The sequence below is a fragment of the Polyodon spathula genome, chromosome 11 (genome assembly GCF_017654505.1).
Source record: "Polyodon spathula isolate WHYD16114869_AA chromosome 11, ASM1765450v1, whole genome shotgun sequence".
In the NCBI taxonomy this organism is placed as follows: Eukaryota; Metazoa; Chordata; class Actinopteri; order Acipenseriformes; family Polyodontidae; genus Polyodon; species Polyodon spathula.
In genome coordinates, this window is record NC_054544.1 from 18,291,461 (window position 1) to 18,318,909 (window position 27,449).

The window sequence follows — 27,449 nt, forward strand, 5'->3', positions numbered from 1 at the left end:
CCCTAACTGGCTAGTAAATGGTCAGTGTTTGTAAATGATTGTACACAAGGAGGAATGAGTCGAAGTGGTTCAAAAGAGAAAATGACTGGAGGGAGAAAATTGAAAAGGAGAAAACAATCAGACTTCAACACAATAAGTGGTCTTGTAATGTGAATTTCTCAGACCCATTCGGTCCCTTCTGAGAAGCTGGTGCAAAAGGCGCTAAAATAATTTAAAACGGGAAACTAGCAAGAAACTACTGCAAACTAAAATGCAATCACTCCTTCCTCTGACTAAGAGCTTTCCTGTTTTATACTTCTCAGAAAAAATAAAATAAAAACATTACTTAAATATTCACCAAGTTATTCACCAACACCTTTTAGATCGTTTGTCATACTGTACCTTAGAACCCTTGAGAACTTGTCCAACAAAAATCATTCTGTATAAATGAAAACATTGTTTCTCATGAAACAAAAATTTGGAATTCCTGCCAACCAAATACTAATTATTTTTTAAATGCTCCTGTGATTGTATTTGAGAAATGCAGTCTAATGGCACTGGTGTGATTTGACAGACAGGAGTTGCAGAAGGAGAAGGAATAGATGAGGGAACAGTTTGAGAAACAGATTGCTGAGTACCAACAGAGAACTGAGGTAAAGGAAAATTTCTCTTTGAGAAAACGAGTCACACTGTAGCGCTCCCTGCCACTCAGATCTGTGTTTCATTTATTCTTTAACCAGGTAGAACCCACTGAACCTCATGTACATGAGTCTCCTGGTAATAAACCAACAGTACTGTAGTTACACATCACTTTCTAATTTTATACACAAAACCACATGACAATCAGACTGTAAAATAACAGCATTCATTCTATCAGGGATGGGAAGTGGTTGCAATGTGAGAATTCTTGTTTCCCGGTGATCTGGGGCTCAGTCCTGTATAATTCTACCTAGGTGATCTTATGACAAAATAAATATATAAAGACATCATTTTAGCATTGCATAAACTTCACAGAATGTATCCTTGTGTTATGCTCTCTTCTACATCTACACTGATTCTAGTATCACTGCTACATATGGAACGTTTTTTTTTTTTTAAATATATACATGTAGTATCAGCAGTTTAAAAGATTAAAAGAGATATATTTAATTTATATTTCTGACAGGAAGTATCTATGTTATTCCATCTGAGGGACCCGTTGGTGATTCATAAAAAACAAATTACTGATTTTATTGTATTGAACTGAGAGCGTTTTCAATTTGACAGAATAAGCTCAATTTGTTTTAGGCGCTGAATGTGCACGGAGGTGATTGACACCAGTGTCCCGGGGAATACAGCAGAGGAGCTCAAGGTACAGGAGACAGTTTCTATTGAATTTCAATTGGATGACATCAGGCAGCCTGACTGAGGACCCTCACACAACAAGCCAATGCAAATGCCAAATTTGATTCACCTTACCTTACAAATCACCTCCTTTTTCCATCTGGAGGTAAAAACTGTTAGGATGGGCATTGAGAATTAAGTTTATAATTGCACAACAAGGTAGTCAAACATTACATTCAAAATGAGCCCCAGTACTTAACAGCAACATTCATGCAAGGTAGGGTAGTTTGAGAGAGACTAGGGGGTTTCATTTTTATTTGTGTGTGATTTGTATGTACTGTAATTACTAAAATGCATGTTTCTGTTTGGAGTAGGCCCTACAAGATGAATTGGCTGAAAACAAGACAAGAATCAGCAGCATTCCTACAGAGTCTGACTGTGAGGTATTGCAACACTCTGCCTGTCAGCGATTGTTGTCTCAAAGTTTTAACCTCTTAGAGTTGATCTGTAACTTAAGTTTATCATCAAAATGTTCATGAGAAATTACCCGGAGGAACATCGCCACCCCCAGCCTCTACACATAATCTTAACCCTAAATCACAATTTTACCCCAATCCAGGGGTTCATCTGTGCTGGATCTTTGTTTGACAGGCAAGAATTAAACAGTTTGAAATATTACTCCCCAAACGGTGAAATGCCAAAAAAAACAGCACTCTTAACAACTACAGTGTCATCGCTCCTGATCATCAGATTAGGCGGTGTTGTTCAAACCTGAAGATTATGTTAAAACATGGATAGGGAAGGGTCGGCATGCAGCTACTGACACTAACAATAACCCTGATCCACAAGCAGATGAGAACTTGAAGCATACCTGACAGCGGCTGTAAATTAAGGGCGGGACATTAGGTCTGGAAACGAAAATGCGATCCTGCAATTAACCCTGTTCCAAATCTTTAACATAATCTTAACTTGACTTTAATGCTATTTAGTCACCCCAGAATGAAGACAGAAATGATATTCTCTTTGAACATGCTCTTCTAAGCATAGATGTTCCCGGACGAATCAACCTACAGAATATCTTACTATTAACTCGCTTCTCCTGCCATCCAAGATACAACTTCTCCAAACCCCAGGATTGAGTTGGATTACAATCTATTTGCAGCTTGTCATATTAGCCTTTTATGTTTGATGGTATTATTATTATTATTATTATTATTATTATTATTATTATTATTATTATTATTATTATTTATTGCAGAAAGGTAAACCGATATAATCTGAACAAAACTATGATCAGAAAATCTCAGAAATGGATAACGGATATCAGAATCAAATCCATGGCCTAATGAATGAAAATGCTGACTTGGGGTAAGAATATAATGCATTCAAATCCCCTTTCTATATAAAAGGCATCAATACAATATTAGTCTATACAAGTGTTTAGAACACATTTTAAAAACACTACCATCCTTTTTTTAATGCCCAATGTCAATAAAGGATGAATAGGAACGCGCTGGAAAACATCTTCATGTGTTTAGTAACCCAAACTCTAAAATAATCTTACATGAAATTTCTAAAGTAAGGTAATCTGAATGAAGCTTTTGTGGCTACTTAATCAAGGTCAATTACACATATTGAAACATATTCTCAGAAGTCACTGGACAAATGTAATTAACACATTAATTAACTAATAGATAGATAGATAGATAGATAGATAGATAGATAGATAGATAGATAGATAGATAGATAGATAACGTTACATACTGTTTAAACTTGTCCACTTATTTTTCTCTGCGTTTTTGTCCCCTAAAAGCTACTTTGGAGGTACTGCAGGATGATTTTAGCAGGCCAGCAACATACTAAAGCAAACTATGTAATCTGATCACAGGATGTATATACTGAATATGTTTAATAAATAAATAAATACAATAAATAACTCAATAAAAATGAATGAAACCCAGTGATACACATACAAACTGCATGCCACTGCTTTTCTTTGCAGATGTACTGTAGATTCTTCTTCAAGTGCGAGGAGCTTCTTGATGAAAGAAGCAAGGCAAAGTGTGAGACCTTTGCTAGGGAGATCAAAGCCTAGGAGAATATAAATTCAGAACTGCAGGGCCAGACAGGGCAAGGTGAAGAGCCCAGAGACACCTCACAAGATAAAGCCAGGCCATTCTCAGTACCGTAAAACAAGAAATACACTCTACAGAGCAAGCAAGAGTAATAAACTTGGGCAGCTTGCTATGACTCTTTTGTCTTATTTATTTAAAGCAGGGCTGTCTAACAGAGGTCTCTTCAGCCATATATACTGTAGCTCACTGAGCTCCACAGTAATGCTCTTTTAAGGACGTTAATGGGTTTGAAAAGAATACAAGGACAGTCCAGCAAAATAGAGCTGATAGTTGTGTAAAATGTTTGACACAGAAATACTGAATAAGCTGTCTTGGCAAACTACTGTACACCAATTTAAGGTTACAGTTGAAGTGTTCTTCACATTGTATTAAATTTGTGTTTGTGACTCACTCTTTAAGAGACCACTGGCTGTCGGTATAGCACTTTAAATAAAAAGGTTGGGCAGATGCTATTCCAAGATATTGAGCAGATCTGGGATTATATGACTACTGTATATTAGGAATAGCAAACATAAAAGTAATACATATCAACATTACATTTACAGTGCCGAGAAAGTTTGTGAACCCCAATGAGAATTATGGAAATTCCATAGTTTTACCATGGTAGTCTTCTTGAATCAAAACTTAAATATCCAATTGGGTTTATATTAACCAATTCCATGTCTTTTGAAACAAAATGATGTATGAATTAAACAAACAATGAGTAATTAAGATTCAGGGTATGTGAAAAAAAGTAAGTGAACCCCTGGTTTTATCAGCTCAATTAAGGGGATAATTAGACCAGGTGTTTAAATAATTAAGTAGATCTTCAGGGGTGAGTTTGGGAGGCCCCACCCTCTATAAAGATCAGAAAATTTGTGTAGAGAATAATGAAACTGATAAACAATATTAGTGGTGCCACATATATATGTTTATTGGTATAGCGTAGAATAGACAATTGTATTGAACAGAGTCGGGTCACACTGGGCTGCAGTGAGATTGATAGAACTTTAGTTTTGTTGATCCCAAAACACACCCTTTCATTTATGACCCCCTCCTCATTATATCTGGGTACATGGCAAGTTGCCAAGCCTCACAAACCTTCCTTTAAATCTTATTAACTATGAGATTCTACTACCCTCCCCCCATGCAACCAAGCAGAACCCTCTTCACAAATGCCCATAAATGGTCATATTTGCCCTCTCTTTGGTCAATCTGCGATGTATTGACACACACTGCATTCCAAAATACCCCACCCAAGCTATGTGCTCAATATCTCGTCATTGAACGTACCATACATTCCAATTATTCTAACAATATGGGTATGGACTATCACATTTCCTTACAATCCCAACTTCTTTGTTCAATTTTTAACAGAAAATAACATCATATAAAAGAATAATTAACACTGTGTAACAATTATTAGTATTTTTTTTTTGTTCTTGGGTAGTAAGTGTTATTTCCTAATTGCTTGAGCCTCAAAAGTATAGAAAATGACTATTATTCCCCACAAACTTTGCTTTTGTGACCAGGACAGTGATATTTCAAAATATCACTATTTCCAATGGGAAAACGGGCAAATGTGTATCTTTTCATTCACATAAAGTCAGAAAAAAACAACATATGAATCCAAATTAACATTTATTTATACTAAAGTAATACAAAAATGACTACAAAAGATTTAGAAGTGAGTAGTTTTTCGAGATTTCCGATTATACTGTGGCTCTTCTTCATTGACAGCTCATCCAGGAGCCTCAAAGCCGTGCTGCTCCATAATGGTAACAAGTACCCGTCTCTTCCCCTGGCTCACTCAGTGCACCTCAAAGAGGATTACAACAGCATCAAGACCTTGCTGGACGCCTTGAAGTATGATGAGTACGGCTGGGAGGTCATAGGAGACTTCAAAATGGTGGCATTCCTGATGGGTCTCCAAGGCGGTTTTACTAAGTTTCCCTGCTATCTTTGCCTTTGGGACAGCAGGGACACCAAGACGCACTACCACAGGCCAGACTGGCCACAGCGAACCGAATTCTCTGTGGGGAGGAACAACGTCAAGCAGGAGCCACTGGTGGACCCCTGGAAGGTGCTGATGCCACCACTGCACATCAAATTGGGCCTTATGAAACAATTTGTCAGAGCTCTAGATAAGGAGTCGGCAGCCTTCAAGACCTTCTTCCCTAAGCTGTCTGAGGCAAAGGTCAAAGCCGGTGTCTTCGTCGGACCACAGATAAAGAAGATCCAGGAGTGCAATGAATTCCCCAAGAAGCTCACTAGTAAGGAGAAAGCAGCTTGGAACAGCTTTGTCGCAGTGGTTCGGGGCTTCCTGGGCAATCACAAGGCCGAAAACTATGTGGAGCTGGTTGAGACTCTGGTGAAGAACTACGGCACAATAGGCTGTAGGATGTCCCTCAAAGTCCATATCCTTGATGCTCATCTTGATAAATTCAAGGAGAACATGGGAGCGTACTCGGAGGAGCAAGGCGAGCACTTCCACCAGGATATACTGGACTTTGAATGCCGCTACCAAGGACAGTATAACGAGAACATGATGGGAGACTACATTTGGGGGCTGATTCGTGAAAGTGATTTACAGTATAATCGTAAATCTCGAAAAACTACTCACTTCTAAATCTTTTGTAGTCATTTTTGTATTACTTTAGTATAAATACATGTTAATTTGGATTCATATGTTGTTTTTTTCTGACTATGTGAACGAAAAGACACACATTTGCCCGTTTTCCCATTGGAAATAGTGATATTTTGAAATATCACTGTCCTGGTCACAAAAGCAAAGTTTGTGGGGAATAATAGCCATTTTCTATACTTTTGAGGCATAAGCAATTAGGAAATAACACTTACTACCCAGGAACAAAAATTGTGTTACATAGTGTAATCAGTTCTAACACAAAAACTATTACAAAATTCCTTACATTTGTGAGTTTGGTCTTCATCATACAGATGTGTGGAAACATGTCATGCCACGATCAAAATAAATCTCTGAGGACCTCAGAAAAACAGTTTTTGATGTTCATCAGTCTAGAAAGGGTTACAAAACCATTTCTAAGGATTTGGGGCTCCACCAATCCACTGTCAGACACTGTCAGTCTACAAATGGACTAAGTTCAAGACCACAGGCACTCTACCCAGGAGCAGTCGTCCTACCAATATTTCTCCAAGAACAAACCGGAAAATCATCAAGGAAGTCACAAACAACCCCAGAGTAACATCCAAGGATCTGCAGGCCACTCTTGCCTTGGCTAATGTGAGTGTTCATGATTCAACTATCAGAAAAAGACTGAACAAGAATGGTGCTCATGGAAGGATAGCCAGGAGGAAACGTTTAGTTGAAGTCGTTGCTGCTCAAGGGAGTACCACCAGGTAATGAATCTAAAGGTTCACATACTTTTTCACACATGGATATTGAATGTTGAATCATTTGTGAATGAATAAATGTTGAAAAAGTATCATGTTTTTATGTCATTTGTTTAATCAGGTTATCTTTATCTATTATTAGGACTTAGATTAAGCACTAATAACAGTTAACAAGGTAATATGTATGGTGTGTTCTTTCAACAGTATTGTTTTTTATACAAGTAAAGTAAATAAACAGTTTCTACATGTTTTTTCATTTTTTTTTTCCATATTCTAGTAAGTACATTGTCTATATCAGTGTTTCAAATAAGTGGTTTTCATGTGGGCCACCAAACAAAAAGTGAAAAAAAGTTTTAAATGCCTCAATAATAATAATAATAATAATAATAATAATAATAATAATAATAATTGTGATTTAGAAAATAAGAAATTAGTCACATTACAAATAATGCACATTACAAATGTGTACAATTAACTTATTCAGAAATATATGTATTATTTGGTCAGTTGGTGGTAATATACAAATTTAAGACATTTCAGTCTATGTTGGGAAACAGTCGCACAAACTACAAAGACAGCCTCCGTACACCCCAAGATTATGATACCCTAAAAATAACTTGCTAAATGTCCTTAGGAAGTTTAATCACAAACCATAGATTTGAACAAGCGTCATGCCTGCCTCCAATATATTCCCTGGCAAGGATATGCATCCGCATAACTATTAAAACACTCAAAAGAGCTGAATTTAGAAACAAACAATAAGTATTTTTCAATGTCTTTAAATGTGGAAACTGAAAAGACTTCTAGTCAACAAGTCATTGAATTTAGAACTCAGAAAACGAGTGTACAGCTGTTTATACTAGCAGGGAAGGTTCTTAACAATACAAGAGTCTACAAAGGAAATTCCCCATAGAATTTCCAATCCTACTAGATTATTGCACCATACTATGTTCTATGCTGTGGCAGTTGTGCTGTCAGACAGCACTGAGGCCCTGCCCTGGGCGGTATAGTCTCTTGCAAGAGTGGCAGCAGATCAGACTCATGAGCAGGAAGTGAGTCAGCTGTTTTTGAGCAACCAATGACAATGTGTTTGCACTTTTCTCCCTCCTCTTTTGAGGAACTCGGGAACTGCTGTAGATAGGTCAAGAGCTTTATTAACAACAGCTAGTGAGTTAACTTATCAGGTCTGGTGTTTTGGTAGTTTGAATTTGCCTTTGTTTTGTTTATATATATATATCTATTATGTACACAGAGGCATTCACTGCTGGGTCAGGAGCTGGTTTCGGTGAGCACCACAATTAGAAGTAAGTACACTTTATAAGTTTTCTTTGAAGTGTTTCTAACAAACTGTTTTCCAGCTCAGGTTTCACTCGGTTGAGTTAATGTACTAAACCCAGACAGTCTGCTATGCCTCCACATCCCACTTTCAAAAACTAATCCTGAGATCTCCTGCACAGAGACTCGCACTTTTACCCAATTTCATGGCTAATAAAAAATGCAATAAGAGATCACTAATTGCTGATATTGTGAGTACATATTGACACAAAAGGTGGAGCAGATTTGAACACCTTGTATGACCCTATATTATTCATGTAATGTGTATGTCAAAGATTAGAGAATAGAAGTATCAGAGGCTTATCGTTTATAAGCAAAGTGCACACACACACACACACACACACACACACATATATATATATATATATATATATATATATATATATATATATATATATATATATAGTATATTATCAGAAATATAATTAATTGTTTTGTCCGCAGTTCATTCCACAGTTTCACACTGAGTAGAGAGGAATCAGTTCAGATTTGTTTCATATTTTATCATAAATTACTTTTTTGATTTACAAAATTAACACAATAGGGTAGTAACAGGTGAAACCAGGTTTAACCATAATTGAATTTTATAGGGTTTAACACCAGAATCAGAACCCCTAATTATTAACTGAATACCTTGCTAAATCAATGATGTATTAAATAATGACCATAAAATTTATGACAAGCATAAAAACATTTTATAGCATGCAATTGAGAAAAATACATTTTTTGTATTCTATTATAAATACCTAGTATAGGTTAAATTGTATCTTAACATTGAACCCAGTGTGCCCTGGGCTGGATAGGGTTAACTGATAAGAATTAGTAAGAGCGACATAATTTTAATAGTTTCTGTTGTGCTATAATCAGATGTGAACTTCGGTCAATGTGTATTTTTATTTTTATTTTTTTGTTCAAGGTCAATACAATTTAATATTAAAGAACTTTTCAGAAAAATGTCATAACCCAGGAAGCAGTAACTCAAGGTATGCAACTGTTTGTGTATATAAAAAAAAGAAAATCATTTAAAATCCTTACATGTCTTGGGAAACTAAACATAAACAGCATCAATATTCAAAATGAAATATTGAAATCATTTAGATACCAGGAGATGCCAAAGGCTAGATGTGAATTTAGTTTAATTTCAAGCCATGCCTGTGTGAATATTGGAATCACTAATACAGGACATCATGGTTCTTAGTAAAAGCTTTTTGCTTTACAGACTAGGATCTGGGTGACCGGAAATCGTACACCATGGATCTTAGTATCCTTCACAAAATCGATGAGGATCTGGACTCGGAAGAGGTCGCTGCTTTGAAATTTTTGTGCCTTGATCACATCCCAAAAAAGAAGCAGGAGACCATAAGAGATGCCAAAGACTTGTTTATCAGACTGAAGGAGCAGGGAAAGCTGGGGGATGACGACCAAGACATTGTCCCCGAGCTCCTCTACACAATTAGGAGGTTCGACCTGCTGAAAGTGTGGGGAACGTCCAAACAAGAGGTTCAAAACAGACTTGATACGTCCGGAAAGATACCTGCGTTCAGGTGAGCTCACAGAATTCATGACATCATCACACCAGGGTGCTATGCTCTGATGAGCTCACAAAGAAAATAAAGGGTAACAGTTCATTTTAACAGGCCATTTCTTGTGAACAACTAGCTTACTAACACAAATTGTTTTGTGTTAATTCTCAGTTCCCAGTGAGTGAAACTGATTTAAATTTCATAAAGGCACTTTTAGAGAGGAAAAAACAAAAACAAAAAAAAAAACAACATTGTTACTGCAGTATGTTTGTATGAATGCAGTTCACACAGTTGGACCAAACAAGTGCCCTTTTGGACAAAAAATGTAACCATTTAGAGATTCATTCCAGCTCTCTCCAGGCAGTTTTAATACAGTATTAAAAACACACCAATTTAAACATGAAAACAAAAACTAAAGTGTACGGTAACCAAGATGTAATAGTCAGTGGAAAGTAAGAAGTTGTTGGCCACTGGTTGTGTGCTGATAGAAACAAATAGTAAGTGCCCTGTGTATTTAGGTATCTGCTTTCAGATGATAGTAGACTGTATCTTTGTCATGGATAAAAATAGGAAGAAACTTCATAAATGAGTCCCTGCTTCACAACAGGGATGGAGTGTGACCAAATTTCACATTTAAAAATAATAGAAGACAAAATAAGTGATAATTGCTGAAATGAGTATGATTACAAGTATTTCCTCTTCACTCTTTGTACCACAGGATCATTGACAATCACGTCAAAATACAGCTACCCCATTCATTAGGACTGGATTTAAAATAGCAATACCAGACAAAGACAAACACAAAAAACATGTGTTTTTTATTTTTAGGAAAATGCTCTACAACATTTCTGAAAATCTAACTACAGATGAAGTGAAGGCAATCAAGTTCTTGTTGACTGAAGAGCTCCGCAGGTCCACATTGGAAGATGACGCAGTAAGTATCCAGAGACACACCTGACATAAGCGCAAGTAAAGCGGTCTGATACCTGACCATGTGAATTTGTGATTATCTTGGGCCAGCTTGTCGTGGCATTTTCTTAATATATCATTATAGTTTGCACCATTTTTTTTTTTTGTAAAAAGAAAAACTAATAATCCATAATTAGCTATAAAAGAAAACAAAATTGCATATACAGCCTGCATTTCATTTTCATTTTAATCTTTGTAGCAGCAACTTTTAATTTTCTGAAAAGAAAATAAACCTGTGAAGTACAACCTTTGTGACTATGCCCCCTTGGGAGAAAACTTGGGGTTGACATCCACTAACTTATATACTAACAAACCATTGTATGAGGTTAAATCATTTTAATACATCTAACTGGACAAAAAGGTCAGGGAAGACACTAATTCATTTTTGTTTTTCTCACATTGTTTTTTGAAGACTGTGTTGGATGAACATACACTTTAGCGAAACTAGACAGTTTAAAAATGAGCTAGATTACACAGACAGCTAATATGAAGGCACTTAGGTTTCAATATTAAGTGAAACAGCCAGATGGCAAGAAAGCTTTAGTGTACTCTAAATTTTATGACTTGAAAGGTGATCGCACTGTATTGTGTTCTTATTCCTTTCCACAGTTTAAACTTCAAAGGAAAATAGGCAAAAGGCTTACTCCTTCTTTCTTTTCTTTCTTCCTTCTATTTCTATTAAACTGTAGTTGTATTGCGTTGCTGTGCTCTCCTGGAGATTAGGGAAAAGTGGGCCCCACGTGATCGATAATATTAATGCCAGGAGACCTGTAAAACTTGCATCAGTATGTAATTGTGTTTTCTGATAGGTTAAGAAAAAATGGGTGATGTCATAAGGGAAGCCTATATTAATTCATACATGTGTATCGATTATTGATTCTATTATAACTTGTGCTTAAGGTAAATAGATTACCCAGCTGCTCTACTGTATCTATTAAAATACTTATTGAAATCACAATGGAGTTCGGAATCACAATTAATTCTACTCAAGGATGCACAATTAGAGCAGTCGGATAACAAACTTCAATTTGTGAATTCTACAGACCATACTGGATGTTTTTGCGGAAATGGAGAAGATGGAGATTTTAGGAGAAGACGAGCTGAGTAGGTTACAACATGTCTGCAGTAAAACCAGCAAAGACATAGCCCAAAAGATCGAGGACTATAAACAGAAACAAGGTAAGAGCTGCAATCAACAAAGACATAGTAACAGTTAAACATGGCATATCTAACCACAGCGCCACCTCTATACAAATGTACATCCCATCCCTCTTGTGGTGACCAAGGAACAAGGCCTTATGGTCTCCTTAACCCCTCAAATATAAATGGAAAAAAATGGGAATGACAAATGAAATAGAAATCTGCAGGTCACACACCTGTCTTCACCATCAGACAAATCTGTGTGCAGATTCCTTATAAACAACCCTCTATTTAGCAGATACAATACAAAATACAGCACCAACAGGCTGAGCCAAAAACACCACTGTCTAAGAAAAAAAAAAAAAAAAACTGCTGTTAAATCAGTAAACTGTTAATTTTAAACAACATACAAACTGCGCCTCCGACAAATTTGTTGGGAACTCCATGGAAGTTTGACTTGGCGCCATACCACATGAAAAACAACACGGGTGCTTCATGTATTGATTGAATCCCTCCCTTTGTTTTATATACAGTTAGAAGTGTATTTTTAAATCGGTTCATATTTTATTTTATTTTATTTTATTTTATAGCTGCAAGGACCCAGACACCCTATCCCTTTGACATGGGCCGAAGTGCAGCTTTAGTTCCTCCTAGCAGTGGTGCCTTTGTAGAACATCACAACAGACAGCATCCACAGCACTCACAGCAGGTAGGGAGAGGGAGAGGTGGAGGGGGGTTTCATCTTGCTTGCTTTGCTGCACAGAGGAGTCGGCAGTGGCTAGTTCACAGCTTTACCTTAGATCACAGCTTTACCTGATTTACTGAGGTGCATCTATACTTCACCTGGCCAGGGGGTGGCACTGCAAGTACAGCAAAAGGAGTAGAACATACAAGGATAATTTTGGTGTTTACTCTAGTCTTAAAAAGAACGTACTGTAGAGGTAACAAAACAGTTCTAGTAAATCTTACCGAATATGTACAGTATTACTGTGCCCTTTAAAGACTGGGCTTTTTTAAAACTCAATATTTTTAAAATTCCATCTTAATATATATTGCATTTGGTAATTTTACATTTTTTGATGGTATTTTGTATACCAGTGGTCCTCTCACTTCCTGTCCATTTCAGTTAAGAGCCTTGTTCTTGTTCCAGCCAGGTCTACAGAATGGATGGACTGAAATAACATTTAGACAATTTTTGTATTTTTGAGTTTTTGTATTTTTGTCGTAATAGTTGTTTTGTAGGTTTACATTGTTTTGTTCACTTGCATTTTCCTTGTCTATAGTTTGGAGATCATACACTTGATTTACCGGGCCAGCAATCTTCACAAAACAGTAAGTTTGGGATTTTGAGTTGTTTAGTCTATAAAACAGAAATGCTATATAGGGTATTGATGTGAGATATACTGAAGAAACCAAACAATTTGGTTGTTCATCTTTCTTAAAGCTTTTTCTCTCTGTTATTTTAATAATATGATTACATTCAGGTTTGGGTCTTTTTAAAATAAGTACTGTATATTTAACATTTATAATACAGAAGTCACTTCTTGTCAGTGTCTGAATTTTTAAAGCAAACTAACTTCTGTCTTTCCAGGTGAAGTCCCCCCAAGACTCAGCCTTGATGCCGGGCCTGTGTCTGTAACATCTGTGGACAACATGGTGATATAATCTAAATATTTTAGTATATTTTATTACTTAACAGAAGCTTGATCTAGTTAACAGAACAGTGTGTGCTACATATGACATCTATCCTATTTTGTTGGTCCAGTGCTTGTAGAAACAAAAATTGTACATTGTACCATTAGGGGTCATTACAAAGCATACTATCAGGTTACCAAGAAGCCATCTATTTCGGACTGCAAAGCATTCTGTTTCAATGTTGAAATATTTACTGTAAGCAAAAAATGCAAGGATCGAATAGAGAGTACATTTGTACATTATTTATTCATTTATTTTATTTTGCAGATTGCAGTTTATAAAATGACGAGCAAGCCCAGGGGCTATTGTGTGATAATAAACAACAAGGACTTTGAAAGAGCAAGGTTGAAATTTCCTTCACGACTTTTGAAAGACAGAAAAGGCACAGATATCGATGCTGGTGAGAGAACGTTTAACAGCACATTACTGTATATCCCTAAACTGCATTCATTTGTTGGTTAAGCCATTCCTAAAGGATTAACCAGCCACGCCGTTAACTAAAGAGGTTGATTAAATGTGGGACAACTGCAGTTTTTGCTAAATAATCATTGAAACTTATTGTAATGGAAAGCCTCTATAGTAATGCATCGGGAGGATATTGTTCCAGGTTTTCCCTATATAGCAAAAAATGAAGCTGGTGTGTACTGTGATGTAAACTCCCTCAGCAGCCATGCACTGGACTGAGATCCACAGCACTGGGGTTGCACCAGACAACTGCAGAAATGCTCATCACACAACGGGCAAAAGCTTTTTACTGCAAATTCTGATGAATAACAAAACACTTCTTAAGCTAAAAAAATGACAAGACTGTTAAAAGTAATTGTCTGGGTTGTTTGTTGAGTCCTGTTGCCACCCCTTTAGTGTTTATTTGGCATGTCCTGAGTTGTAGCATCAGGTGGTCACGACAGGAGCCTGAGCACTACAGAAAGGGAGTGTCTGCCTGTTTAAAATGTTAAAATAGATGCACACATTTCCTCGTAAAACCTGTGATAAGATAATATAAATAATATTAGATGATATTTCCTCCCCATCCAGAGTATCTGTCAAAGGTCTTCAAGTGGTTGCATTTTGAAGTAGTGCAGTACAATGACCAGACGGCAGAGGAAATCCGTTCCACTATGGAGAGCTACCGCAAGCGGGACCACAGTAGCATGGACTGCTTCGTCTGCTGTATCCTCTCCCATGGATTGAAGGGAGCCATTGAAGGCACAGACGGCGGTTCTGTCTCCATTCGGGACATTACCTCCTATTTTACTGGCAAAAGGTGCCCTTCTCTTACGAAAAAGCCAAAGGTCTTTTTCATCCAAGCTTGCCAGGGGCAAAAAATCCAAATAGCTGTGAAAATCTATTCAGACGGTGAAGGTCCTGTTTCACAAGTGGAAAATGAACCGGAGCCTGAAGCGGATGCAGGCCCAGTACAGATGGACACAATCCCCAACGATTCAGACTTCCTCCTCGGCATGGCTACAATGGAGGATTACTTATCCTACAGAAGCATCTCCAAAGGCTCCTTCTACATTCAGGCCCTGTGCAGGAATCTGGAGCTGCTCTGCCCCAGGTGAGTCCTGCAGACAGACACACAGTACAGTATGCAGCAAAACCAAGACCCTTTTCAAATAGTTTTTTATAGGGACAGGGCCCTATATAGGAACATTTTTGTTTAGCTTCCCTGCGCACCACCCCCAACCACTAGATTGGTGTTTTAATTGGAAACTTATTCATAAATGAGCAAGTTTGACTTGTCCCAGTATACTTTCCCCTTAAACACTTGCATTACCACAGCACATAGATGCAAATTCAGAAGTGTTGATGCCACATTATACAGAAGGTGGTGTGAATGGGTTATAAGTTACTGCATACTTTCTAAGAGAAACAAGCTTTAATAGAAACAAACACCCATAAAAGAAAACATGTGCTCTGCAAGCTCATATATCATTTAACATAACCTTCAGCAACGAACCTAGTTACTGCAAACAGTATATCCGAATTTATGTTTTATATTCTTGATAGAACTGCACCAGCTGGCAAAATATGTAACAGATGTGTACCTGCCAGGCTGTAGCAGCATTGCCTGGGTTGCGTAGCTCCGGTCCATTTCTCCCTGCTTTCAAGCTGGGTATAGATTCCGGTCCTCGCTGACTACACAGCAGGCTTGTTTTTGGATGTCCTAATTAGAGGAGTAGTTTTCACCTGCGCTTCATTAACAAACCCCTGCAGCTAACTAATTCCCCTGCAGTCTGGTTTCCTTCTCCTCTGAATTTGCTCCAGTCCAAGCTCATTTTGTAATTTTTTGTACCTGCACCTAATGTGCATCCTGCCCTGCATTCACTGTATATTCCTCTAGTAGTCGTTGTGAGTTCTTTGTGGATTTATTTCTTAGAAATAGTAACGATTGTTTCTAATACTAAACGGTTTCTCTTTTTGTAGATTTTTTCTAGATATCTTTCACTGTTATCGGTGGCTTTGTATTTAGCATTGTGTAGCATTGCGTAGTAAATTAATATTGCTAAGCTGTATTTTATCAGTATACTGAATTTAATAAATTCATTTGTTTGAAATTTACAGTATTCAAAAATGAATCTCAAATCAATTTAAAATCCAATTATCTTTTTGAGTGTTATTATAAGCAGTGTCATTTATGAGAATGTATCACATAATTTGGGGTTTGCTAAATTAATTTAGCAATATTTTTCCTGACATTTTTGTGCAAATTGTATGCAGAATAAAGCTGTGACATGCATTTGATAATACATGCAGTAGGAACTGCGCCTCCCTGTATTGGAGCAGCGCTACTGTGACTGTCCATGGTGGCGCTACACCCTACTGAAACCCAGCTCTTCATAACGATATGATTTTGTTTTTTGTAGGAACGAAGACATTCTAAGCATCCTGACGACAGTGAACAGAGAAGTGAGCAGGGAAAACTTTATGAACAGCAAGCAGATGCCAGAGCCAAGATATACCCTGACAAAAAAACTCCTCTTCCCTACGTCTTGAGTGTGAAAACAAAGCTGAAAAGAAGCAAATGTCTGTGCTGCCGCTTAGCAGTAAATGTACAAAAAAAAGGAGCTGTAATAATGTGAGGAACAGCTGTGTGTGTGTGTGTGTGTGTGTTTCCTGGTACAGTATCATAGCATGGTGTGTTTTGAAAAATGTGCAAAGGTGTATTTTCTGAGAGGGATAAAAAAAACATTTTAACTGTATAAAACTTGCAAGAAATAACTTAGTAGCAGTTAAATTACTGTTGTAACCAGTTTCTTTACAATCTTCAACTGTACAAAGCAATATCCTATTCCTTTCTGCTAATTTGGTTTAATAAAACTGACTTTAGTCATTGGATTTAGAGCATCTGTCACAAAGCACATGGTTACCTGTCAGAATTGTATTTCATCATATTAATGTCAGATTTTGTACTAGACTCTTCAATAAGATGATTTTTTTTTTTTAAATACACATTTTAATAAACTATTTAACAGAAAAATACAGTTTTTATTTTTTTTTTTTAAGATACAAACTACATTTTGCTGTAAGTCTCTGAAGTCCAATAGTACAGGTATAAAAATGTTTAATGTAAAATGTTGTTTAGTAAGTAAAATGTATATACTACAGTATGTACTTATTCATTCCCTGTGGGGAGAGTAATTTATTAAGGTGATCACACATTATCAACAAACACAGCAGAACAGTCAGGCCTCTTGTGTTTTTCAGTTACTTAAGCTTTTTATCCCAAAATTCCCAGGTCAGTTCTTACAGATTCTTCACATGAAATGTGGCCTACTCAAGCACATGCAAATAAGTGACTTAAATATTGTGGGATACATTTATGTTAAAAATAAATACATGTTTTATTGTAGTATTTGTTTCTATGTAAAAGGAAATATTGTGCATGTATATAGGCTATACTGAAATGCCATCCCTGCTCTATTCCCATCTGATCCAAGATCACACGAACTGTCACTCAAGGCAGCAGTCAGTATTAAAAGCAATTAGAAGCAAACTGAAAACATTTTATTTAAAGCAGATACACAGAAATCAATCCCAAGTGGGGAAATACATATTTATTTGTACAAAAATGTCATTATGAAGTAATTTTTATGTTAAAATAAACATCATCTTTATATATATATATATATATATATATATATATATATATATATATATAGATATATATATATATATATAATTATTCTTCTATTATCAAAGCACCTTGAACACACCCTCTTCTTACACTGCTCTTGGAATGCAGTGTCCAATTCAAATGTCCAAGAAGGTTGTTGTTGAGACTAAAATATCTGGTAAAATTACAACACGTAAAGGTATTTTATGCAAAATATATAACGATTCATAACGATATGATTATATATTGTACCTTGTTGGTAGACCAGTCCATGGTATGAGGTGTAGGGAGAGTAGGTACGAGACTAACCCCTGTGGCATAAATCAGGTACTGCAGGAGAAGGCCAAGCATCAAGTCTGTAAACGCTTGTCCAAACAAGAGCCCAGCTCTTCGGTACAGTGCATAAGTTGTGGGCTGGCAAGCCACAAGGTACAGAGTTTGGACCTGGTCTCCATGTGCATTGGGTTTCCTTTTCTTGTCCACTGACTCTGCCTTAAAATAATCCCGTGAACCCCCTTTATAGTGGTCCAGCCTACCAAACCATCCCCCTTAGTTTTGAGGTTACCCCCTTGATGATAACTCAATAATATATGCAGCACAAAAAGTGTTTTTTTTTTTTTTTCATAACTGGCACAGTGTGATTCTGCATGCAGCTGGTTTAGGGGACCTCCAACATACAGTACAGTATCTGCTCCACACCACCACAATTAAGAATATAAGAAAGCTTCCTACTAGCTGATTGATCTTAAAATTTTGTGAAGTTCATTATGTTGTTTTACTTCCTGAGATATAACCGAAACTGTAGTTCAAATTCATAAAATACAGTCAAATCGTAATTGTCCCCTGCCCCATCCTGCCCCCCTTTAGTTTACTACTCTGTAAGAAGGGTAGCCTTGGCACAGCTGAGTTGAGTTGGGGAGGGGGGCAACAGCCAACAGCCAACCCTTTATACAACTGTGATTGAAGACTCCTAGAGCTACAGCAGGGTTGGCGGGCGCTCAGCAGGAATTGGGAAGACCAGTTTCTTCCTTAATGAAAAGGCCGGCTGTGGAATCTGCTTCTTTATCCTGAGTTTATCAGTTTTCTGACTAACAGCCATGTTTACTTTTGTCAGGATGGCCAATAGGTCTTCTCTTCTGGAATGAAAGAACATATTAGATTGGTTTTTTTTGTGGTAGTGGAGAAAACCGACTGAATGAATTAAACCCAGGCATAACTTGAAAAAAAAAAACTCCTGTGGAATGATTTAGCTTCTAGCAACTACAGAGTACATAGTGAGACAGAGTATAACGTTGAATTAACACCAACAGCTCTAACCACTAGAACAGTGCTTCCCAAACTCCAATCTTTCATGTATAAAAATTATCACTGATGTAGTGAGAGACAGGCCTTGTGAAAGCATACCAAGTTTGTTTTGGTACAGATAAATATTTTCCTGTTTAACTAACAAAAGTCAACCATCTTTATCAAGAAATTGCCATTCTTTCCTGAAAACCTGAAAATTGCAATTCAAATAGTTCATATACAACTAAAGCAAGTATTTTCCTGGTTACCTTGGCACCAGGTCTAGAAGGCTCTGGCAGAGACTCTGGATGTACCATGTTCCTTTAGATGTGTCTCGGTAGGAAACATAATTTTCCACGGTTGCCATGCCAACCAGAAAATCAGCATCCTCAGGAATAGAATCAAGGACCATGGCATCCTCTTCAATTTCTGGAGTGTAGCTATCAGCCTCTATTGGGACACTTGACTGTTCTTCCTTGCCTTGACAAGCTTGAATGAAGAACACTTTAGGTTTTCCAATCAAGTGGTGGCAATTCTTGCCCGAGAAAGGTTTGGTTATTTCACTTATTAAAACGGTGCGTCCATCGGTCCCATATATCTTTCCCTTCTCTCCATGGCTGAGGATGCAGCACACAAAGCAATCTCTGTCTTTGTGGTCTGTTATATTTTGGTATTGACTTATTTCTTTCAGTATTTTATTTTTAGTCAAGTCATTTAAACATACAGTGTCGAATCCCAGCCACTGGAAAACAATATTTAAAGCATCTGAAACAGAAAAAGTTGAAAGTTGTAGTCCCTAGTGTTTTTTTACATGTCATTGAAACACCCACCCTAAGACACGCAGGTATTGTGAATGCTGTATCAGTCTAAAAACCCATTTTTTTAGGGGTAAAATCAAATATCCCTCTACTTGTTCTCACTACTTATTGTTTGGATTGCTCATTAAAATCATACCAAAATAAAACACAGGGGTATTACTAGAATCAAGCAATACATACACAAAGTGCACGTTCAACGCAAGAACTATGCAAGGATTCTGACCATGCCCTGGACACATCCTGTAAATTACCCGCCCCAGGGACCGAAGGAATGTAGTAAGGATCTACTATAATTCGCCTCGGTTCAGCTCTGAAGAATGACAGTCTCGGCATGGATCTTTGACGGCCTTCGCCTCTGTAGTTTTGCTTGTGTTTTACTTATGGCACCGCAGAACTGTTGGTGCCCCACTGATGGTTTGCAGCCTCGTAAGTGATGTAAGCATCGCTCCTGCATCTTGTCCCTCCCAGAGCGGTAGGTTTCCGCCTCCCTTCGCTAGTTGCCTTTCCACATCTATGGCCGTGTGTCGCACCTTGCCTCCCACACTGTCCCGCAACGCAGTTTCGCACTGTCCTCCCGGTGTAGTCCCGCTACAATGCATGCCTGGGAAAGCAGAGGTTCGACCGGGACCATACTAGTCCCCCAGGCCGGCTCCCTATAGGCCATCCTAGCTGCCCACCAACCCCTGGCTCCACTATTGCAAAGAATGCGAACCCTTGGACCCGCAGGGCAAAGATTTGATCTATAATCCCCAGGCAAATTGTGAGCGTCTGCCCCGCTAAACAGAGTGAATGCGCATCCACCCAATACAGTCTACACCTGATCGCCCTTGTAATTCCGTGCGATCCTGTCCGTCACATGAACAAAAAGTATTTCTGCTGTACAAGCCGGGCAATCGCCCCCCCTACGCTGTCGCCTTGGTAGGGAAACCCTCATCACTTTGGTCCCCACCCCCTTCTGGGACATCCTGTTAGAATTTAAAACTCCCCTTGTTCCCCCCCACTCTATGTTTAGTCCGTGGCCGCCTAGTCTCTCCTTACAATGCTGACGCTAAGCGTGTGCTGGTTTCCCATTCCCCTACCTATTCGGTTGCGGTCTTGTTTCCCGTCAGTTGATTACTGGCCATAATCTCAAAATCGCTCTACTGTGCCGACGAAGCCGACCCCTCTGTCCTCTCTTTCAGACCCCCTCAAAAATAAACCCCCCAAACGCATTTGTCCCTCGCCCAACATACCGTGGACCTTTTTTTTTTCCGAGAGCCCCCTCTTTTTGCGGCTGCGACACGGTACCCGTCTCCGTCCGTTCAATTTCTTATCCATAATCCGCCCGGTGTGTTCCCGCCGCAATACCTTACACCCCCAGGGGTTCCTATTCAGTCCTGGTCCCCTGCCGCAACCATGCTCTGTGTTTCCACTTGCCACAACCTGGAGCACTCCCTCCGCTGGCGCCTTTGTTTTGGACTTAACACCTCTTACATGTCTAGTTTGCCCCGAGGAGGCTTTCTCGCATCTTGCCTGTCCCCCTCACCTCCCTGTTTGTTCCCTTCCAAGGCGTCCATAGTTCGAGTTTTCTTCCATGTGATTCACCCTGATTTCGGTTAACCCCGCTGAAACTGTCTCCAGACATTTATGATCGGCTCAAGTTCGATTATTTCTCGTCTTTCTTATCCTCCCTGGCGCGTTTCTCCTGTCGTTCGTCTGTGCAACAGAGAGCGCGAGGACCGTCCTCGTTATCCACTCCATGGCATCGTTTCTTGGTCCTCTCAAACACCCCCACATCGTGCCAACAACCACCTTGCTCACCCCAACACTTAGCCCCCTTACTGTCGCCTTATTGTTGGTTCCCCCCTTTAGTCTTATCAATTCTTCGCCCTATCCACTTTGTCATTGCCTCTACTGCTGCCCAGGGGGATGCCTATGCCGCCAACCGCCTACGCGCCCAGAGCCAGCAGCCCTTTCCGGTTCACTTTGTGCGCCGACTGCTGTACAGCCCATGCTTACGGGCCTGTTTAGTGTCAGTTTGCCTACGCCCGTTGATCTCTCTTCCCGCGTCCTGTGTGTTGATGGTGCTTGCTTGCTCTCAGGGTGCTTTCTGGCAAAGTTGTGGTATTTAACGTGCTGCCTGGTTGTCTTGAGCAGCTTACGCATGTGTGCTTGTCCCGGTGTGCACAGACGTTGTCGCTCTTAATCCCTAGTATCCCCATTTCTGCCATCCGACGTGGTTTTGCCCTGTTCCCGTCTCGCAATGGATTCTCTTTCTCCAAGTATACCTTATGTTTCAGCGCTTTTGGGACACATTTACTTACACCGGTATTAGCTGGTATGCATCGACGTGCCTCATCCACCTCCTGCGTTCCTTCCGACATTTTTTGTATAGATAACACGATCCCCCCCCGTGTGTTGTGCCTTCCTCGCAATCCCCGTTAGAGGTCCCTACTTCCACTTGCAGAAAACCGCGGGGCGCAGCCAGTCAGGCAGCTGTGCTCTTGCGCTTGTCTCTCGTCCCTTGCCGTGGCCCCTCGTCTTCGCATTATCTTATCCGATCCGCCTTCTGGAATTGATTAGAATGGCCACTTTAATAGCGGTGGAGTTTTTTCTGTCACACTTTCTAGGGGAAGTAATCCATGCGCTCTGATTCTACCTATTTTCAGGGTAATGCCTTTGCCACGCGACTGGGTGGCCGCGCTTTGGTGTTCCTTTCACCTGCCCCAGCCCGCCCGGCCTCCCTATTTCCCGTCCTTATCTGCCATTAGTTAATGGTGGCATTCGCCATCCCTAGATATTGGGTGGAGGCTCTGTCCCCAATCTGGCCCGGCCGGCCTATGAGCCCCCCGGCTCGTGTGCGCTCCACCGTGCTCCACTTCCCCTTCGTGCTCTCCCCCATCTTTGCCATTGTTACACACTACTCCTCTTGTCGTCAACAGTTTCTCACTGTGTGGTATTGTCGCCTGATCGATTCTGCCACAACTCCTCCCCCCACCTCCCTGTATCCTATCCAGCTATAATTTGCGGCCTCACCGGCTCAATGTTTTTCGTTAACCCCTTTTGTCCCTTTGTGGCTACCCCTCCTGTTCCACGTGCCGCTTCTGTCGTGTGTGGCAACGTGCTCTGCCTATGACGCCTTGGTGCTTTTTATTTTGTAAATGTCATCCCCCAAATCTGTGCGGCTCGTCCCTTCGCCCTCCCTCGTTTGTAGGTCCCCAAGCCTGCGTGCCCCTCTTGTCATAGGCAGTCCCTGTTCCTCTTTGCCTCACTGTCTTTCGGCACCACCGTCCAGTCATGTCTGAGCCTCTGGCAAACGCATTATATCAGTTTTAGGTGTGGGTTTTTGCTGTCGTTTTAAGGTTTGCCTTCCCCTTCATCCTTTGCGGAGTTGTGATCCTGTGGGTCTGGTCCCTCCCTTTGGTCCTAGCTGGTGCCTTGTGGGCCTCTTCCTGCGAACTATGACCCCTACGCTCGAATTTCCAGGGATCCTGGAATCCCATACAAAACACTAACCGCTCCACTCCTTTCTTACACTTTAAACGACTAACCACTCAGCATTTCGACATCCCACCCGTTCATACCGCAGCGTCACACCACCGTCGCAGGTCCTGCCCCTCCCCCCCCCCCCCCTTGTGTTACTGCTCCTAAAAGGGTCTACGTTCGCGCCACCATACCTGCATGCCGTGACCAACTGTCCACGCGCTGTGCAGCCTGCGCTTCTTCGGGATGGTGGTTAAGGTCATCGGGGCGTATTGGCTCCACACGCCCATTCTCCCAATCTTTTTTGCTAGTCTGACCCTGTCCATGCTGGTTTCGTGCCTATTGGTGGGCTTTCCTTCGCTTGATGTTTGATCCGATTGTGATTCAAACTGTCAATGTCACACACACCGGATCGCATCCTTGTTGACGACGCGGCCTCGAGCTGGGCGTGGGACTGTGCGTCTGCCGGCTGGGAGTCCGTCCATGCGCTTGAGCGCTATAATCCCGTTCTGTGTGCAGGACTTCATAACCATTCCCCGTCCTTCCCCTCCGTCACGGAACAACCCCTTGCCAGTTTCCTTGTTTTGCGATGGGCGAACTCACTTTAGTACGTTGAGTTTCTTTTCCAATATGTGCTGGTGTTCTACGCTTCTTACCCACGCAAATTTCGAGGGCCTTGTCGAGTGTCATTGTTGTTTCCCTTAATTGGCTGTCACTCCAACTTACCAGGTACTGTCGTCAAATTAAAACCTTTTCATTCCATTTACACGCTCGTCTCTCTTGTGATAGATCCGCGCGGTACAAAGTGACCCAACAAAGCTACCCGCCGTCTCAATGCACTCAAATAGCTTCAGGCTCAAAACTGGGGCTCACCGTTTTCATTTTTATACTTGGATATTTTTTTCACTAAACTAGGGGAGATGATTTGTAAGACTTTCTCTAGCGTTTCCAGGTTGCTTCGGTCTAAGAGGTCTTCTTTCTCCATCTCTATGAGAAGTTTAAGCATAGTCTAAAAAATACAGAAATAAATACATTGGTTAGCTTTACTTGATACATTAATCCATTATACCCTTGTTTTTCTACACAAAGTTTAAGTGTAGTTAAAAAATAAATTAATAAATTAAAAAGTCATACATTGATATATTTTTTAAATTAATTGTCTCCTTGTTTTTTTACCCAAATTATAGTTTAAATCATGTTGCCACACCACTGCAACCCACTCCACTCAGGAAGACTGAAGACCAACCTCCATACATGATGTCTAGCCAATCACCACGCTGAATCTAAGCCAAGGATGTTACCAAGCTACTAAACACTGGAGGCAAAGGCCCAATCCCTGAAGCCTCTGGGGAACCTGACCAATAGGAGGTGCAGAAGAGTGACGAAGTGAACGATCCACAACTGTTTTTTCTGCCACCCGGCTCATTCAAGTACTGGATTTACTGGATGAGCCACTGGTGAGCCGTGTGCATGAGGAGCTATTTATTGTTATATGATACTGATCATTATGTTCTTTTAACATGGATAAGGGACTGGAGTGTGGCCTCTGATAAATTCATCTTGCATCTTCCCATACAGCATGATGTACAATAAGGAAGGACCCTTTGATGTTTATTTGTACACAAGTTAAAGGTTCATCTGGGTTTTGAAACTACAGTGCTACCAAGTCCACACCCATATTCTTTCAAAACTAATCATCTGCCAGCTACTGTAGAGTCAGAGTTATTTATAAACAAAGTTGAAGTGAAAAGCTAACCCTCATTCCAGACTGTATATTACCAGCTGGCCCTGGTACAAAGAACAGTAGAATGCAAAGTCACTTGCCATGTCATCTTCAAGTCTGCATCGCGGAAGGGTGTCTTGCAATAGAAACTTTACACTTTTCAGATCCTCTCTGGTTATGTCCTCAGACAGGTCATATAACAGTTGCCTGCAAATCAGATCAGATATAAAACAAGTTTTGATAGGCTGCAAATTTGCATGAACGCATTGTTGTTTCACGATGTGATATGCAGACATAAAACTGGAGATTTTCTCTCACGATTTGGGAGTGTGAGTTAGACACCTGCCCAGCACCGCTTTCACAATCAAATATATAATCAACCACAAATAGAGGAAGCACGCACAACTCTTCCTGGAATTTTGAATGAGCTACAATTTACAGTAAATAATCCCTTTACATGAAACACAGGAAAACTGTTATGGATTTGTAATGTACTTAAATGTTCCAGTGTAGAGCAATAAGCAGTTATCAATGTGTTTGCATGTCATTTCCTGAAGCTTTTTGCTGCTGCTGCCTGTGTTGTTACAGACACCCTTGGTGAGCAGTGGGTTGCTTACTATAAAAAATAGAAATATTTCCTGCAGGTTTAAAACTGCATAAATAAAACTGGGTCGGTCATTTGCAGTAACACTGCATTTGACGTGCATCCAAAATACCGCCGTGTAAGTACTGAAGTATACAGGAGACAATGCCAAACTACCCACCTATAGTTTGAAATTCTTCCTTTCTGTGGCAATTCTTTTTCAACCCGCTCCTTACTGCTTCCCATTATTTTGAGCAAATAAAACTGTCGGATTCGGTATAAAAGCTCTGCAACAATAAAGTCGTCTTCGGCTTCTAAAAGGTCCATGTTCTTTAGCTTTGTGAAGAGGTGCGATGCAGACGCTACTTTGCTGAGGTCTGTATCAATGATGTCTCTGCATAAGAAGGCGAGTGCCTCGGTTTCATTTTTGCACAGGGCTTGCTCTATTTTGTGGAGCTGTACTTGGAAGTCCATGGTGTCATGAGATTAAGGATCTGAAAATAATAATAATAATAATAATAATAATAATAATAATAACCTGAGCTTTTTATATTTAACATAAAAGGCATCAATCAGTGTCTTGGGCTAGTCGATGAAACACAGGACGGAAGTTGCCCACTTGAAGACCCCAGAGATGTACCCTACTTAGCTCAATCTATACGGTTGTCATGTTGATGCGCTTGGGAGACCATACTGTGGTTGATCCCTGGAGCCAGCATCGCAGCCGTTGTGTTTGCTGATGCGCTGGGGAGGCAAAATAAGCTGATCCCTGGAGCCAGCATTACACTTCAGCCATCAATACCAGGCAGAAGGATATCAACATCATCAGACTGGCAGAAATTCAAATGGATGGAGATGCAGATGGATCACATTAGTTTACTGTAAAGCTACGTCTTAGTTGGTGCTTATCTTGGCGAGAGCCGAGTTCAAATCAGCATGAAGTTTTAACATATACTCTCATGTAATGGAAATCGTTATTTTGACTTCGTGTCTCGATATTTTGACCTGTCGTTATTTCGAAATAACGAAATTGTAAATCGAAATAACGACATAATATGTCGAAATAACGAGATAATAAATCGAAATAACGAGACAGTATGTCAACCTTTTAATGGAAATTTAAAATGTATTTCGGTTTTTGTTTTGTTTAGCTTTTTTTGGTGGCGGAAATGGGCTTCCATTGTTTCTGGAATCGCCACGAGCTGCATGAAACAAATTCAGCATAATGTGTGGGTCTTCTTACAAGCACACATACATACACCTCGGTACATGATCTTCAAATTGACTTCAGCATTACAGTTGCATTGGCCGACGTCTAAGCAAATCAGCGAGTTATGAATGAATAAAAAAAGTGAATGGCATACTTATCTCTAATGTAAAATAATTGGTTTTGAAAATATAAAATTAATGACATATTCAAAAAGATGAATACATCGCAAAGTAAATAAATACCTTGTTTCTCTGTCTTGTAGTGTTGTGCTATGATGACATGTTCTAGTTTCGTCGACACTGGTGAGAGTTTTACTTTCGATTTGGTTTAGCAACTCAAATTTGCAACTAAAATGTTCAATTTTATTAGCAATTGTATATCATTAGCAGAACTTACTGTATTATTTTACTGGTCCCTCTGAATATTATTTTATGACGAAAGCAAGTGGCAAATTTACATGCGATCCACTGATTATTGTTAACGCAGAAATGAAACAAACAGAGTAAGTGATGTAATTAAGCAGAGAATGTTATATTTAATTTACCTCAGTGTTTAAAACCTTGGCACCTTCGTTTCTTCTGGTCAGTCAAACGACTTGCTGATATAGACTGCACTGCAAAACTGCACTCGAACCATCTCAGGTACGACACGGTGCTGTAAAATACAACATTCCAGACAGGACTGAAACTGTTCAGAACAGTCAGAACACGAAACACGGGTTTAAGAAATTAACCATTAAAGGTTTCGTTTCGGTTTCGTGGCAAGCAGAATAAACAGTACACAGTAATCCCTTAATTACTCT

The 27,449-nt window shown here is 39.6% G+C and overlaps 2 protein-coding genes across 3 annotated transcripts; one reads left to right on the top strand and one right to left on the bottom strand.

The window, feature by feature from the left end:
- Window positions 1–8,012: 8,012 nt before the first annotated feature.
- On the top strand, window positions 8,013–16,931 carry LOC121323616 (caspase-8-like). Of its 2 annotated transcripts, XM_041264765.1 has the most exons (11): window positions 8,053–8,092; window positions 9,040–9,106; window positions 9,343–9,667; window positions 10,475–10,580; window positions 11,659–11,794; window positions 12,346–12,464; window positions 13,039–13,087; window positions 13,347–13,411; window positions 13,718–13,850; window positions 14,486–15,008; window positions 16,318–16,931. In XM_041264765.1, the coding sequence occupies exons 3-11, from the start codon at window positions 9,375–9,377 to the stop codon at window positions 16,445–16,447; spliced, it is 1,554 nt and encodes a 517-aa protein (XP_041120699.1). In that variant the 5' UTR covers window positions 8,053–8,092; window positions 9,040–9,106; window positions 9,343–9,374; the 3' UTR covers window positions 16,448–16,931. The 2 variants fall into 2 exon arrangements, with proteins under 2 accessions (XP_041120700.1, XP_041120699.1); XM_041264766.1 differs by lacking the exon at window positions 9,040–9,106 and having other exon boundaries at window positions 8,013–8,092.
- A 714-nt stretch (window positions 16,932–17,645) lies between these two features.
- LOC121323064 (caspase-8-like) lies at window positions 17,646–27,367 on the bottom strand. Its single transcript, XM_041263793.1, has 8 exons — window positions 27,192–27,367; window positions 25,619–25,931; window positions 24,956–25,061; window positions 24,005–24,140; window positions 22,104–22,217; window positions 21,811–21,950; window positions 19,121–19,647; window positions 17,646–18,703 (listed from the first exon to the last, which is right to left on the bottom strand). Exons 2-8 carry the CDS (start codon window positions 25,909–25,911, stop codon window positions 18,544–18,546), a joined length of 1,476 nt encoding a protein of 491 aa, XP_041119727.1. The 5' UTR covers window positions 25,912–25,931; window positions 27,192–27,367; the 3' UTR covers window positions 17,646–18,543.
- Between the last annotated feature and the right edge of the window lie 82 nt (window positions 27,368–27,449).